The 13,638-nt window shown below is 44.6% G+C and overlaps 1 protein-coding gene across 1 annotated transcript; it reads left to right on the forward strand.

Annotated features, from left to right (window-relative positions):
- The first annotated feature begins 2,918 nt into the window (after positions 1-2,918).
- LOC118791913 (26S proteasome regulatory subunit 4) lies at positions 2,919-9,194 on the forward strand. Its single transcript, XM_036549430.1, has 11 exons — positions 2,919-2,954; positions 3,941-3,994; positions 4,079-4,175; positions 5,005-5,129; positions 5,222-5,407; positions 5,893-6,021; positions 6,334-6,430; positions 7,067-7,256; positions 7,881-8,032; positions 8,244-8,398; positions 8,870-9,194. The coding sequence occupies exons 1-11, from the start codon at positions 2,952-2,954 to the stop codon at positions 9,002-9,004; spliced, it is 1,323 nt and encodes a 440-aa protein (XP_036405323.1). The 5' UTR covers positions 2,919-2,951; the 3' UTR covers positions 9,005-9,194.
- Positions 9,195-13,638: the final 4,444 nt, after the last annotated feature.

The raw sequence follows: 13,638 nt of genomic DNA on the forward strand, positions 1-13,638 counted from the left end.
TCGGGGCTCTCATTACGCTCATAACACCACCCCCACAACCCATAAGGCTGTGCGTTCTTTCCTACTGAGGGTAGCACGGAAGTCATTCTCATACACAGCAGAGGGGAAGTTTCCTCAGGCCAGCTGCTCTGATGAATTTCAGAATGAGGCCGACAAATTCATCTCTCTCTTTTCCCCCTTCCCTTCTTCCACTCCTTCTTTCTCTGTCACTGTCTTCCTCCCTCTCTCTCTCGCTTTCCTCTAACTTCACTTGCCAATATGTCTCCTCCGCTTAAGATGTAATGGTAGTTATGAGAATTATGAGAATAATATGTCTATTAAAGGTTGTCCATTCAATGTCTGACTGAAAATCCCTCAACATAAATCTGCTCCCCTCCTATCAAACAGGTAACACAACACTAACACAAGGGTGTGTGAGGTGTGACCCTCCAAAGCCCTGAGTGGGGGGTTCCTTTACTGGAGGGACTGGTAAGTTGTGGGCGGAACAAGCTGCTTGTGTCATTCTTCCATTTCCCCAGTCATTGAAGCCAAGTCTGCCAAATCAACCTGTGAACCAATGAGCCTTGCAAAGGAGACACACAACTGTAGACGCACACAGAATCGCTGAATTGCACATTGCACCAGCTGCAATCTGTGAAAGGTTATTCAGAGTGGAAGTAGGTCTGAACGGCTCCTGCAGCGAAAACACTGCACAGAGCTGTTCTCACACTGGATCTCCCCCGACTGCAGGGCCGGAGAGCGGCAAGACACCAGGGCCACCCAACTGATCTCCCGCGCTTACAAGTGTTCGCTGTCCCACCTTTCCTTTGGCTAAGGGCTTTAGCTATCAGAAATGACGCACAAAGCTCCTGAATGACCATCCCGCTCCTGCTCCTTCAGTCTGGCCCATACACTCGAAAATGCACTCCTGTTCACCTCCTTAAGGAGATCCATTAGCAGGAAATGATGGAGAGCGCTAGCACTGAAAAATCCATCAGCTCGACATGGATTAATCCGCTGGCAGGAGACGTATCCCGCCTCGAAGTACCAAAACAAACCAGGTGTGGTTTGGCTGTCAATGCCTCCAAGATAAGAGGTAAAGAGCTAATTAAGCTGGTGGTTCACTTGAAGTGGCTGCTTGGTCAGAGGTCTGCCTTGGCTTCAAATGGGGAAAAATACCTCTGTTTAGGCCCTGGGTTCACATTTATCCCCTGATCTGAAACACTGCCTCCTCGTTGCTGTTCTTTCACCCTCTCTGTAGGAGAACATCCATTTAGCATGAGTCATATCTGAACATTTTATGATTAACCATGCTTGTACAAATCAGTTGAAAGTTTCCATATGCTACATTGCTGTGATTGTAAACTATTCAGTAATTATTTATATTTCAGAAACATAATCACTGGTAGAGTGAGCCATTTACACACATATGTACATGTAGAGTATCCACACACCTTAACAAGCACACAGACACACACACACCCACACAAGTACAAAACCACACATGAGGTAAAAAGGCCTTCCTGCTGTGTTATACATTAAATGTGTTCACAAATATGGGTAGGCTGGAAAACGTCACGACATCCATTTTCTTCACGTACTTTTCTTGGCTAACATCATTTTAGCAACTGTAAACCTATTTATTTAATTGGCAAAAACCTTCATCCAGGGCTATAACGTAGCTCAGATTTATATTCATTAAAATTTTTATGATAGAACAGGTGGCTGTTGCAGCACGGATAAAGCTTGTAGACAGACACCCTCACTTCATAGTATTGTCGTATAAGCCCAGAGAGAGAATTATCTTGAGATAATATATTGTTTTTGACCTGCCGCTGGCTCCTATTTTGAAGGAGGCCTACCCAAACTATTCCAATAACTATTCCAATTTTCTCAACAATCGCAGGGTTCCATAATCAAACCAACACTTATGAACATCTTGAGTTTTTTCTCTTACACTGTCTCTACCGATGGGCAATGTAATTATAATTATGAATCATGATTTGTGCAAGGTGTACATAAAAAAAAAAAATCAAAAAACCGTATCATTACACGTCACACCATTTATTTGCCTAGGCGTGAAACACACATGAATCAGCCGGTACTGGAAGGAAAAGCTATCAGCAATTCATTAACAGCAGTTGCTGTGTGCAATTAAAGTAGCACTTGTATAAGTGTAGCTAAACTGAGAAAAGCTGTCAGGCAGCATGTGGCTCGAACAGTGTCTTAATTTGAATGTAAATAAAACAGAGTGCAAATTGCCTACTTTAATTACCGAGCACTTACAGAGGGGCCACTCAACATTTTGCTGGAGATTGACACGAGGAACCTTCCTTCTGCTGTTAATGTCCCTGGGGTAAAGCTCTGACTTTGCATCAGAATCCTCTCTTCTTAAGCGCATGATTAATTCGAGTGTTTGTACAGTTACAGGTGGCAGAAAGGTCGAGTGATTCTTCAAAACCGAATTGTTATTTGAAAAACTCAACAGGTAGACTTCTGGGTATGAAAACACTATTTGTTGGGATTCTCGCCGTCTAGTGGTGATGTGTGGTAATAGCGTTCGCTACCAAGACTGATAGGAGGAGCCGTTCCAGAAACGTTCTACCCTTGATAACAGATCTGAGATCAGCTTGAGGTTGGCTTGAACTAAAGCTACCTATAACCCGGCAATATACATAAACCTCCGTTTTCCGTTGATAGTGCAGATGTTTCATTATGAAGAGTGAGAATACGTAGTGATAGCAAGGTACAGTACCCCATAAAACTGTGCATGGGAAAAATGGTTTCATAAGGTTATACCGAAATTAAAATATGTAATATCTGCATTGCTTCTGGGAGAAATCACAGTTTGTGGTTATTATGTCCCATAATTTTGAGTTAAAATGTTCACGTATTTTTTTACGAATTGGAGGTTGTTTGTCCTATTGTACTTGCCATAGTGTGACGTATTTCCTGTGAGACGCCAGGAGAAGATGGTGAGTGAGCCAGCATTTTCTGTCACTGATTTAATTAGGAATAGAAAATATGTTGTTTTTCGTAAATATTGTCGTCATTGATTTGTTGTTTTATTTATTTAGTACCCAACTCGAGCTAGTATTGCTTGAAATGCTATAAGATAAGACAGGTCATGCACAACCCTGTTTTGTCTTGTTAGCTGTCAACAGCTAAGTGGGCTAACGTTAGCTAGCTGCGCTAGTTCTGTAAAGGTAGAGTGGCTAGCTAGCTGCTGTGTTTAAAATTAACTAGCTTCTTGTATTTTACTATAGGGTAGACAGGTCCCCATAGCACTAAAGTGTCTAGCTAGCTATATAAATATGTAGCCATCTCGCTCACTAATTAGCCGGTGAAGTTGATTTGCGATACCATGAAACAATTGCTGATCCTTTGCTTTCCAGGCGCAGCTAACTTTCACCTAGTCTAGCTGTATGCTGGGTAGCTAGCTTTCTCTTTTGTCATCTGCTTCTAATTTGGATAGTGAACTGACTACTTTCCAACAATACAACGGTCAAGAATTGTTACCAAAGTAGCTTTTGACTAAAACATAATACACCGGCTAGATAGCCATAACCGCACTTCTCATTTGTCGGTTCACTTTAATTTGTCTAGGCTGTATCAGCTCAGAAGTCGAGTTGCATCATAACTCCATAATCAGCCCAAATCATAAATACAATTTATAAATTGTCAAATGCGTATCCAAATTACTTGCTGTCTGGTAAAACGATGCACAGTCCACCCGGGCCCACTGAACTCTGCCAAGGTGGCCAGTATAGTTCAGATTAGATAAGTTCTTAGGCCGTTTAACTGTGTGCGTGTGCGTGTGTGTGTGTGTGTGTTTATTTATTTATTTTTTTGCATTTAAGGGTATGAGGTGCTGTTATCAAGTAGATGCCATAGCATGCCATAGAATGTATGACTTATACAGTTATATAATGTATAACTTTATGCTGATTCCTTATTGTAGGGTCAAAGCCAGAGTGGTGGTCATGGGCCAGGAGGTGGGAAGAAGGATGACAAGGTAAGTCACCAGTGTCATCATGGTTCTGGAAGTACGTTTGGACTGTAACATGTGTGGCAACTCATTGGCTTCTCAATTTCACAGGATAAGAAGAAGAAATATGAGCCACCCATCCCTACCAGAGTTGGTAAAAAGAAGAAGAAGACAAAGGGACCAGATGCCGCCAGCAAGTTGCCCTTAGGTACCTCTGGCTAAGCTAAGATTCGGCACTTTCTAAGTATACGTGTGTGGAAACCCATCATGCTAACATTGCTAACGCAATGCTGACATTGTTCATTTGCATAACTTATGACTGCTAAGCCCATGCCTGTGTGCCTCAACAGATGTGTATATGCCTAGCTAAGTGAGACAGGTATGACAAACAGTTGGTGGATAAGGCTATATATCTACTGCAGCAATGTTGCTTAGGTACCTGAATTGAGGGTACAACAGCTTTGCCCCATGGTGGATTTTAACATGCAGCCTTCTGCATACAAGTTTAAGTTCCCTGACTGCTGTATTGAGCTACAGTTCAGGCTTCCATGCCCTGATCCATCCCTTTGTTCAGAGAGGTTTATAGAAGGAGAGAGAATAAAAAGAATCTGTGTTTGTCTCAGTGTTACTTAGCAAGTATGTTTGAATTTCTTCCTCTCAGCTGGAGTGAGTGGGTGGAGTTTGGTGTTTGTGTGGGGCTTTCACAGCATGTGGGTTTTACTGTATCCACAGCCTGATTGGATGATTCAGTCATGGGAGGATCACCAGCCTACCCAAGACAGACATGGCAATTTAGGTTTCAGGTGCTGGAGAAGGGTTACCTGTATTGGTCCTGCACTGAGTCAATGTAAATTTCTAAATGTAAATACATGTACTAACAAACAAAATTTAAAATGGCTATTGCACAGCTAAGAACAGTGAGACCCTGCAGGTGTTAACAAAAGAACATGACAGGGGTTTAACTCCGTTCTCTCCATTCATGAACTTCCATGCTTTGTCAGTGAACTGAATTGACTGTCTCTCTCTTTGACCCTCAGTGACCCCCCACACACAATGCAGGCTGAAGCTTCTGAAGCAGGAGAGGATCAAAGACTACCTGCTGATGGAGGAGGAGTTCATCCGAAACCAGGAGCAAATGAAGCCCCTGGAGGAGAAGCAGGAGGTAAAGGCGGCTCTCGTTCAGCTCAAACATGGGCGATGCTGATGCTTTGGGTGCCCTGACTCACCATCCCTGCCCATCCTGCTTCGTTACAGGAGGAGAGGTCAAAGGTCGACGACCTGAGGGGCACCCCCATGTCTGTGGGGACGCTGGAAGAGATCATCGATGACAACCACGCCATCGTCTCCACCTCTGTGGGGTCGGAGCACTACGTCAGCATCCTGTCCTTTGTGGACAAGGACCTGCTGGAGCCCGGCTGCTCTGTTCTGCTCAACCACAAGGTAAGGGGATCTCAGCCAGGTGTTACTTTCAGATAACATCATCTGTTTAGGATATGGGGAGATAGAATTTAATTACAGCAAGGATGTGTGTAGCTTAGCAAAACAAGACACCTTGACACACAAAGAGGTACAGCCTGCAACCTTAACATATATCACAGTAAAGCCACAGTAAAGTACAGCATGTTTCAGTAATGTAAAGTGCATCTCAGTAATGCACATCATGTCATAATAATGCACATCACAATATGACACAACACGCCATGATGATACACAGCACCTCACAACACCACACAGCATGTTAGAATGCCACATAGTATATCATTAAACCCTACACTACATCCCTGTTACATACAATATACTACAGGGTCAGAGAAAAACATAGCATAGCTCCGCTGTGTCCAGTTGCAAACAATTCTAAATGCAAGTACGGCAGGTAACTGTAGGTGAGGATAGGATATGATGCCAGACCTTGCCTGTGTCCCCAGGTGCACGCAGTCATCGGGGTGCTCATGGATGACACGGACCCCCTGGTCACCGTGATGAAGGTGGAGAAGGCCCCGCAGGAGACGTACGCTGACATCGGGGGGCTGGACAACCAGATCCAGGAGATCAAGGTAGCGTTTCTTCAGGGAAAAGGCTGCTGCCTCTGAGGATGTCGAATGTACACTGATAATAAGTAATCCGAATGGTTGCTCTGAATTGTATTAGCACTCACTGTCATCTGCGGTAGTGATCCTGGTTAACCACTATCATGTGGCAATAATGCTGTGTAAACGTGTTTCATTTGCAGTGGTGTCAGTGTTGCATTGCAATCCCAGTGTAGAGGGAGCAGTACTTCATAGAGGCTGGCTTCCGAACTCACTCACTGAAATGTGCAGACTGTAGAAAGTGCCTCTGTTTATCACTGTTCTCCTCTCTGCCTGCAGGAGTCTGTAGAGCTCCCCCTCACCCACCCAGAGTATTATGAGGAGATGGGGATCAAGCCCCCGAAAGGGGTCATCCTTTACGGCCCACCTGGGACCGGTGAGTCCAACCCCAATCATGTGATGCTGTAATGCTTAAAGCAGATCCAGACCCCTACAGTCTGTTATGTTGCAGCGCGCATCTAGCCTGCCTAACCCAACGTGATGGTACATTGCACATCATACTTAAAGCATTCCCAGACACTCACTTTCCGGGGAAGCACACAGCTCATCCAATCAGCCAAGCCCAGCGTGATGTTACGTCACGCATTCAGCGTTATAAATACAGGAGGCACATTGTGTGTAGTGATGTGTGTGACGGTACACATCAGAGCATCTAAAGACCTTTGGGTTTCCTTGACTTTCCCTCTCTATAAGCTTTTGCTGTGTAGTTTTTTTTTTTCAAGTAGTTAGAAGGCACAAGGTTGTTCTGTGAGATAGTAAATTCCACGGGGAATTGCTCAGTTGGACATACTAAGCATTTATAGTCAGCTTTGTGAGGGCCGTTGACTTACACAGGTTGGTTACTGTTGTGTATGTGTGTAATTTACTGAATTCTTTGGTTGTTTTGTATGCCTCTGTAAGTGTTATAGATCATTAGTCTTTGCAGAAGTTAGTTGTTGTCATCTCTAAGCAGCTGATGTTGTTGGTTAGTGTTGCTGTGTATGTAATCGATTGTTATATCTCGGGGTGGCAGGGAAGACCCTGTTGGCCAAGGCAGTGGCAAACCAGACGTCGGCCACGTTCTTGCGGGTTGTCGGTTCGGAGCTGATCCAGAAGTACCTGGGGGACGGTCCTAAGCTGGTGCGCGAGCTGTTCAGGGTGGCGGAGGAGCACGCACCCTCCATCGTCTTCATCGATGAAATCGACGCTATCGGCACCAAGCGGTAAGAGCCCCTCACGTCAGCTCTTCAGTGTCTGCTCCAACCCATCATCAACTGACAAGCCGTCCGTCTGTCTGTGACTGAATCTTATTCAGATTCCTAGCTGATCAAAGTATACTGGCCCACTCCGTTTGACAGGCAGGAAATTCTGCTTGCTGTGTAATATGTTTAAAGGCTTAACCTCACTAATAGGCTAATAGGAGAAGCTGTCTCTTCCATTTAAAGAATTACATCTGTAGCATGTGGGCACAGTTGATAGGGAGCTGGCCTGGAGGCTTGGGGTTGCAGGTTCAACTCCCAGATGGGGCACTGTCCTTTCACTTATTTGAACGGCTTCAGTAAATATCCAGTTGTAATGTAAATATTGTCTTCTAGCTTTTCATAGGTGACGATCGTACTTTGAGCAACATGCACAACTTAGTATTACATTTATACAGCTGGATAATTACTGAGGCAATTCAAGTTAAGTACCTAGTCCAAGAGGGCAGCAACAGTGGCCCACCAGCGAACTGAACCAGCAACCTTTGGGTTGCGTGCCTAGTAACATAGTGTGAAGGTTTCAGTGGATGAGGGCAAATGCAGATCAAGTTGAGTGACGTGATGGTGATGCACCGTGCTCCCCCGCAGGTATGATTCCAACTCGGGCGGAGAGCGCGAGATCCAGAGGACCATGCTGGAGCTCCTCAATCAGCTGGACGGCTTCGACTCACGGGGCGACGTCAAGGTCATCATGGCCACCAACAGGATCGAGACGCTGGACCCCGCACTCATCCGACCAGGTGGGCTCGCTGAAGCCAGGAAACACACCAACAGGGTTTAAGTCTAAAAAAGAGCATGTCTTAGTACAAGGAACCCTCCATACAGAGATCAAAGAATACTGCAAGGGCTAAATCTGGCACATTCTCCATCACGCTCACACACAGACAGGAACAGGCTGAAATGGGTCGTTATGTACAGCTCTCACGTCCTCCTTGGGTGTCCTTCTTCCAGGAAGAATCGACCGGAAGATTGAGTTCCCTCTGCCAGATGAGAAGACCAAGCGCAGGATCTTCCAGATCCACACCAGCCGGATGACCGTGGCTGAGGACGTGACGCTGGACGACCTCATCCTGGCCAAAGACGACCTCTCTGGGGCCGACATTAAGGTACTGCACTAATTACCATCCTGACTAAATATGCATGAATATAACAATGCCCTGAATGCTTTAGTAAGCCTGCTCATGTCAAGCCAAGTGCTCATTATCCACATTGTACAGCGTTGTAATCGTATCTGCCCGTGTTGTGATCTATGTCAGCCTGTCTGTGTTTTAGTATTAACTGTGTCTCTGTCTGCTTGTGTGGTGTATATCTGTGTCTGTCTGTCTGTTGTATTCATCTCAGTGCACCTCTGTGTGTCTGGTAGTGTTCTTTGTGTATCTGTCTGCTTGTGTGGTACATCTGTCTTTTTGCCGGTTCTGTGTGTATCTTTACCGGTGTCATATTGATCTGTGTGTGTCCCTACTTATGGTGGTGATATATTTGTGTGTCTCTACCTGTGTTGTATTAATCTCTGTGTTCCTGCCTGGTATCCAACTCAGTCACTTGTATTGACTTCTGAGGTATTCTGTGTATTGCAGGCAATCTGCACAGAAGCTGGCCTAATGGCTCTGAGAGAACGCAGGATGAAAGTGACAAACGAGGACTTCAAGAAGTCCAAAGAGAATGTCCTTTACAAGAAACAGGAAGGGACGCCAGAGGGGCTGTACCTCTAACCCCCGACCTCTGACCTCACCCACAGTCTGGTGTCCCTTCATATTCAAACCAGAGCACGCATTACCAGTGGTTTCTCCCAGTAACATTTTTGATATATTATGTGCATGTTATGTTTTGTTAAGGCCAGATTTGGTTTTTGGTTACTTGTGCTACATTAGTTGATCTCACAATAAAAACTTCAACTCCTGAACCAGAAAACGCAGTGCGTTCTAATCTTTTCACTCACATAAATATCAGTTGGTACAAGGCAAACCACGGTGTGAGCAGAAATGTTTCATCCTCCAATTTGTCAGCACTAAGAGGGTCTCTAGAATATCTTCATTTAACTTTGTTGATACATTTTTAAAGATAACTGAACGGGTTCTGTTTATCTGCTGTGAGAACTCTGTTGGCCTTTTGTTACACATCAGTGACCTCACTCAGGGATGGCCTGTGCATAATTGCCTCAGTTAAGGACACAGTTGTCACCAGCTATTTGCATGGTTTGCTGAACAAGGCACGCTTGACACACAGCTGTTAGACGAAGGCTGTTGGCGATCCGGTGGAGTCTGAGCCCACTGTCCTTGCTGTAAACCCAACGGAACCAGTACTGCCAAACCCAGCCAGCAATGGGGAGGGACCCACAGGTCTCAGAGTGGTGTGGTGGTTCTGGAACTGGATCTTGAAAGCTCGCAGGCTTGATTCCCAGATGAGAAGCTAACCTTGCACAAAGCACTTAGCTGAATTGCTTCAGTAACATATCCAGCTGTATGAACAGGTAATATTGCTAAAAATGAGGCTATGTACCTACCACAGGATAAGGGTGTCTGCCAAGCAGATTAAACATGAAAAAGGACAAGAAATCTGATGAGAGCAGCAGACGGTGCAGCAACATACAAATCCTCTGCAGAGCATTAATTTCATAATGATTTTTAAATCGCATTTTATTAAAAAGGTTCTGAACAAACCGATGTCGGAGCTTAAGAGCACGATACTATATCACTAAAGCGGACGAGAGAAACTACTGATGTATATAAATGTTGGGTTACTACTGTCTTGTGCGTTCTTGATTTTTAAAAACCTTTACAGTCCAGCAGATGGCCTCGTTCTCCTGTACTACAGACATATTGCTGTAAAACGTATTTTGTAGAGGGTGCCGATAGTCTATTGCGGTACACTGTCGAAGAGCCCCAGGATTTGTTGGTCAGGGAACTGGGCTCGGGGAAACGAGGTACACAGCCTGAACTGCTCCCGGAAATATCCAGCATTATAAACGGACATTACGTATAATATAAACAACTCATGTGCACGTCTCTAAGTGTGTTTTCTGGGCAAATGAAACCGAAATAGCATTTTAAAAACAATAACATATAAACGGAGGACGATTAAACAAAAGTTTCAGAAAATTCCAGAGCTTGCATCAAAATCCTCATTTTAATCTTTGGTGTACCAGTGAAAATGTGTTGGAATTCCGCAACCAGTGTAAAGTGATTCCATCAATAGTTAAATGTAATGAGGTCCTGTCAAGCATTACTCAGTTTTGATAGCTTCAAAGATATCCAACATTTAATTAGTTTGGTTTAATTATTACAATTAAGGTGGTTTAATACCTGACCCGCGCACGAGTGCCTCTCGCCCCCCATGGTGATTTATGTAATTCAAATGGATCGACTTGATTAGTAATTTAATAATTATCTCAGAGAGACGGCAATAAGATGGTACTAGGGCTAATTAATTTCGGAGCTTCGCTTGTATCAGCTGGACACACTTCGGAATTCATTAAATTAACAAGAGTTTCTAGCCTTTCCATTATCATTAATTAAATATTTAGATTAAATTCAACATAATTATCGCCGTTTGTCAACCCTCAGCATATTTTCTGCGGGCTAAGCGTTTTTCACGCGATGCGAACGAGCAGGACCCCCACGGAGCACAGCTGACGGTTAGATCTTGGTAGCCAAGATTACAGCGAGGTCGTCTTGTCCCTCGTTCGGTTTCACTCAGTTAACATTGCGGCTTTCCACACTGCGGAGTCTTAAGTTTGCGACACAGTGCTAAACTGTGCTGACCTTGGAGCTTTCGAATTTCCCTGTCATTGAATGTGCAATAAGCCAGAGACAGTTTCTTTGTGCACTGGTTAAATGGTTGAATAAAAATGAAATGGTCCCTAAAACTCAATCGGTTAAGTACCGAGTATCACCTTATCCCGGGGTTCCACTTCTCAGCTTTCAAAGTACAAACGAAGGCGTATTTCGCATGTTCACGGTTTTGTTTTGTGACTTTAAAGGACAAGTATGAATTCAGCTAGTGTTCAAATGTCCCCTTTTCAGCAATGATAATAGATAAAGCAATATACAGCAGCAATACATGCTTTACCATGGTGAAGAATGCTTCACCTTCACCAAATGCTCAGGTAAGCAACAGCTGCGCTTTCACACCGCAGCCACCACCTGAACTTTTCAAGCCTTTTTAGAGAGCTTCTAGCGTATTAAGAGGCTGAATCCTCTGGTTCCACTTTTTTGGTAAAGACAGTACGGACATGTGTCTGTATTCCACACCAGATGGCGCTTCTGAGCATTATTCCTTTCAGGCGAGTTAAAGAATTATATATAAATCTCTATTCATTACATTTTTACTACTGTAAGCCACAAATTAATTAAGATAGCTTTACATTTTCTCTTACCAATATGCAGTGATAATGACGGAATGGGGAAAATAGAAACACATCAAGAAAATTGTGGTTACTTCCAAGACCATCTGAAAAGAGGCTCTGGGCATGCATACCGGTGCAGAGGCCTGACCGGATGATCGCTTCATTTTCATAATTGAAAGGAAATGGAGTTAGACGTTGCCAGGGCGCTAATGCTCGCGGAAGGGCAGCCATTGCTCAGCATCTTGACCCTGCTTATTTATCTCCCTTCATTGGGCAGATCCGCTACACTGCAGAATATGCGCCGAAGCACGCCGCAATCAACTAATGCGCCCCCGCCCCTATTCTTCACGGTCCACGGTCTCACTTTAACCCCTCACTCCCCCGAGTCATGGTTTCCAGTGGTGATCAGTGTTGGACAACGCTGCAAACTCCTCAGCCTCAAACGTCTGTCATCGCTATTCAGGAAGACTCAGGAAGGCATACCTTAGATTGTTTTGGTTTTAAACTTGTCTGAAAATACAACAGAGTAGCAGGGGATAGGAATGGCATTAATGGGATGGCCCTCCTGCTGTGAACGATGTCATCACTTCAATCAGGCAGAGAGAACACTGGGATTTCAGTAAGGGGAGAGAAGAGTGGCGGTATGACCTTTGACCCTGTTTGGATATTAACAGGATCCACAGACATGATATTAAAGACAAGCGATCTGTCGCGCACACACTGCAGCTTTGGGTCCGGCAAAGGACAGATGCAGCTTCCTTTTTTCATTCTTTATTGAGAGAAAATGAAATTGCAGTGTGTCCCAGGAGACAGTGCAAGCCACGAACTGAACTGAACTGAACTGAAAGCATCAGTGCGGGTGGTGTCTGACTGCTGCAGTGTCCACCCCCCCACACACTCCCACCCCCTTCCACGGCCTCTCCTCTTGGCAGGAGCTCAAGAGACATGCAGGCTTCCCCTGCTGTATTTGTACCCAGCCCACGCAGGGTGAACAACAGAATTGTGCCACTACACTGACACACTGACCAGGGATCAGACTGGTCTCTTCCTCACACTTTGGCTGGGTTTAGGATTAAGGTTGGGTGTGCTGACTGCACACCAGCAGTCGGCAACAGTAACCAGCCAGTGCGTTCTGCAGGGAGCCTCACAAAGTGTTTTTCGATGACCATGACTTCAAAGTTTCCCTGGTCCACTGTTAATTATCGGCGACTGTCCAAGTCCTACTTAAAAAGATCACTGGTTAACATAAGGTCCATGTTGGCCCCGCTGTCCAGCAAATGTCTATATCTGTAATTCTTCCTCGTTTAACTCCTCTTTTCCTCCATGGTGAGCTGATAACACTCTCATGCTGATGTAGGCACACTTGAAATCTGACACATTCAAAACAGGGTGAAACATGTGGATACATATATGGACAAAAGTATTTGGATGCCTGACCATTACATTGTAATGACATTGTATTCAAATACATATACTTTAATATGGAGTTGGTCCCCCTTTTGCAGCTATAACAGCTTCCACTCTTCTTGGAAGGCTTTCCACAAGATTTGGAGTGTTTCTGTGGGAATTTGTGCCCATTCATTCTGTAGAGCATTTATGAGGTCAGGCACTGATGTTGGACGAGAAGGCCTGGCTCGCAATCTCCTTCCAGTTCATCCCAAAGGTGCTCGATGGGGTTGAGGTCAGGGCTCTGTGTGGGCCAAGTTCTTCCACACCCAACTCATCAAACCATGTCTTTATAGTCCTTGTTTTGTGCACTGGGGCACAGTCATGTTGGAATAGAAAAGGGCCTTCCCACAAAGTTGGAAGCAATAGCATTGTGCAAAATGTCTTGGTATGCTGAAGCATTAAGACTGCCCTTCACTGGAGATAAGGGGTCTAGCCCAAACCCTGAAAAACAGGTGTGGCCAAATACTTTTGTCCATATAGTGTATGTATTTACGACACTGCTCTAGGCCTGTGTGCTAAATTCTTCTAAGCCAACACAGACAATACTTAATA

The sequence above is a fragment of the Megalops cyprinoides genome, chromosome 17 (genome assembly GCF_013368585.1).
Source record: "Megalops cyprinoides isolate fMegCyp1 chromosome 17, fMegCyp1.pri, whole genome shotgun sequence".
Lineage (NCBI taxonomy): Eukaryota > Metazoa > Chordata > Actinopteri > Elopiformes > Megalopidae > Megalops > Megalops cyprinoides.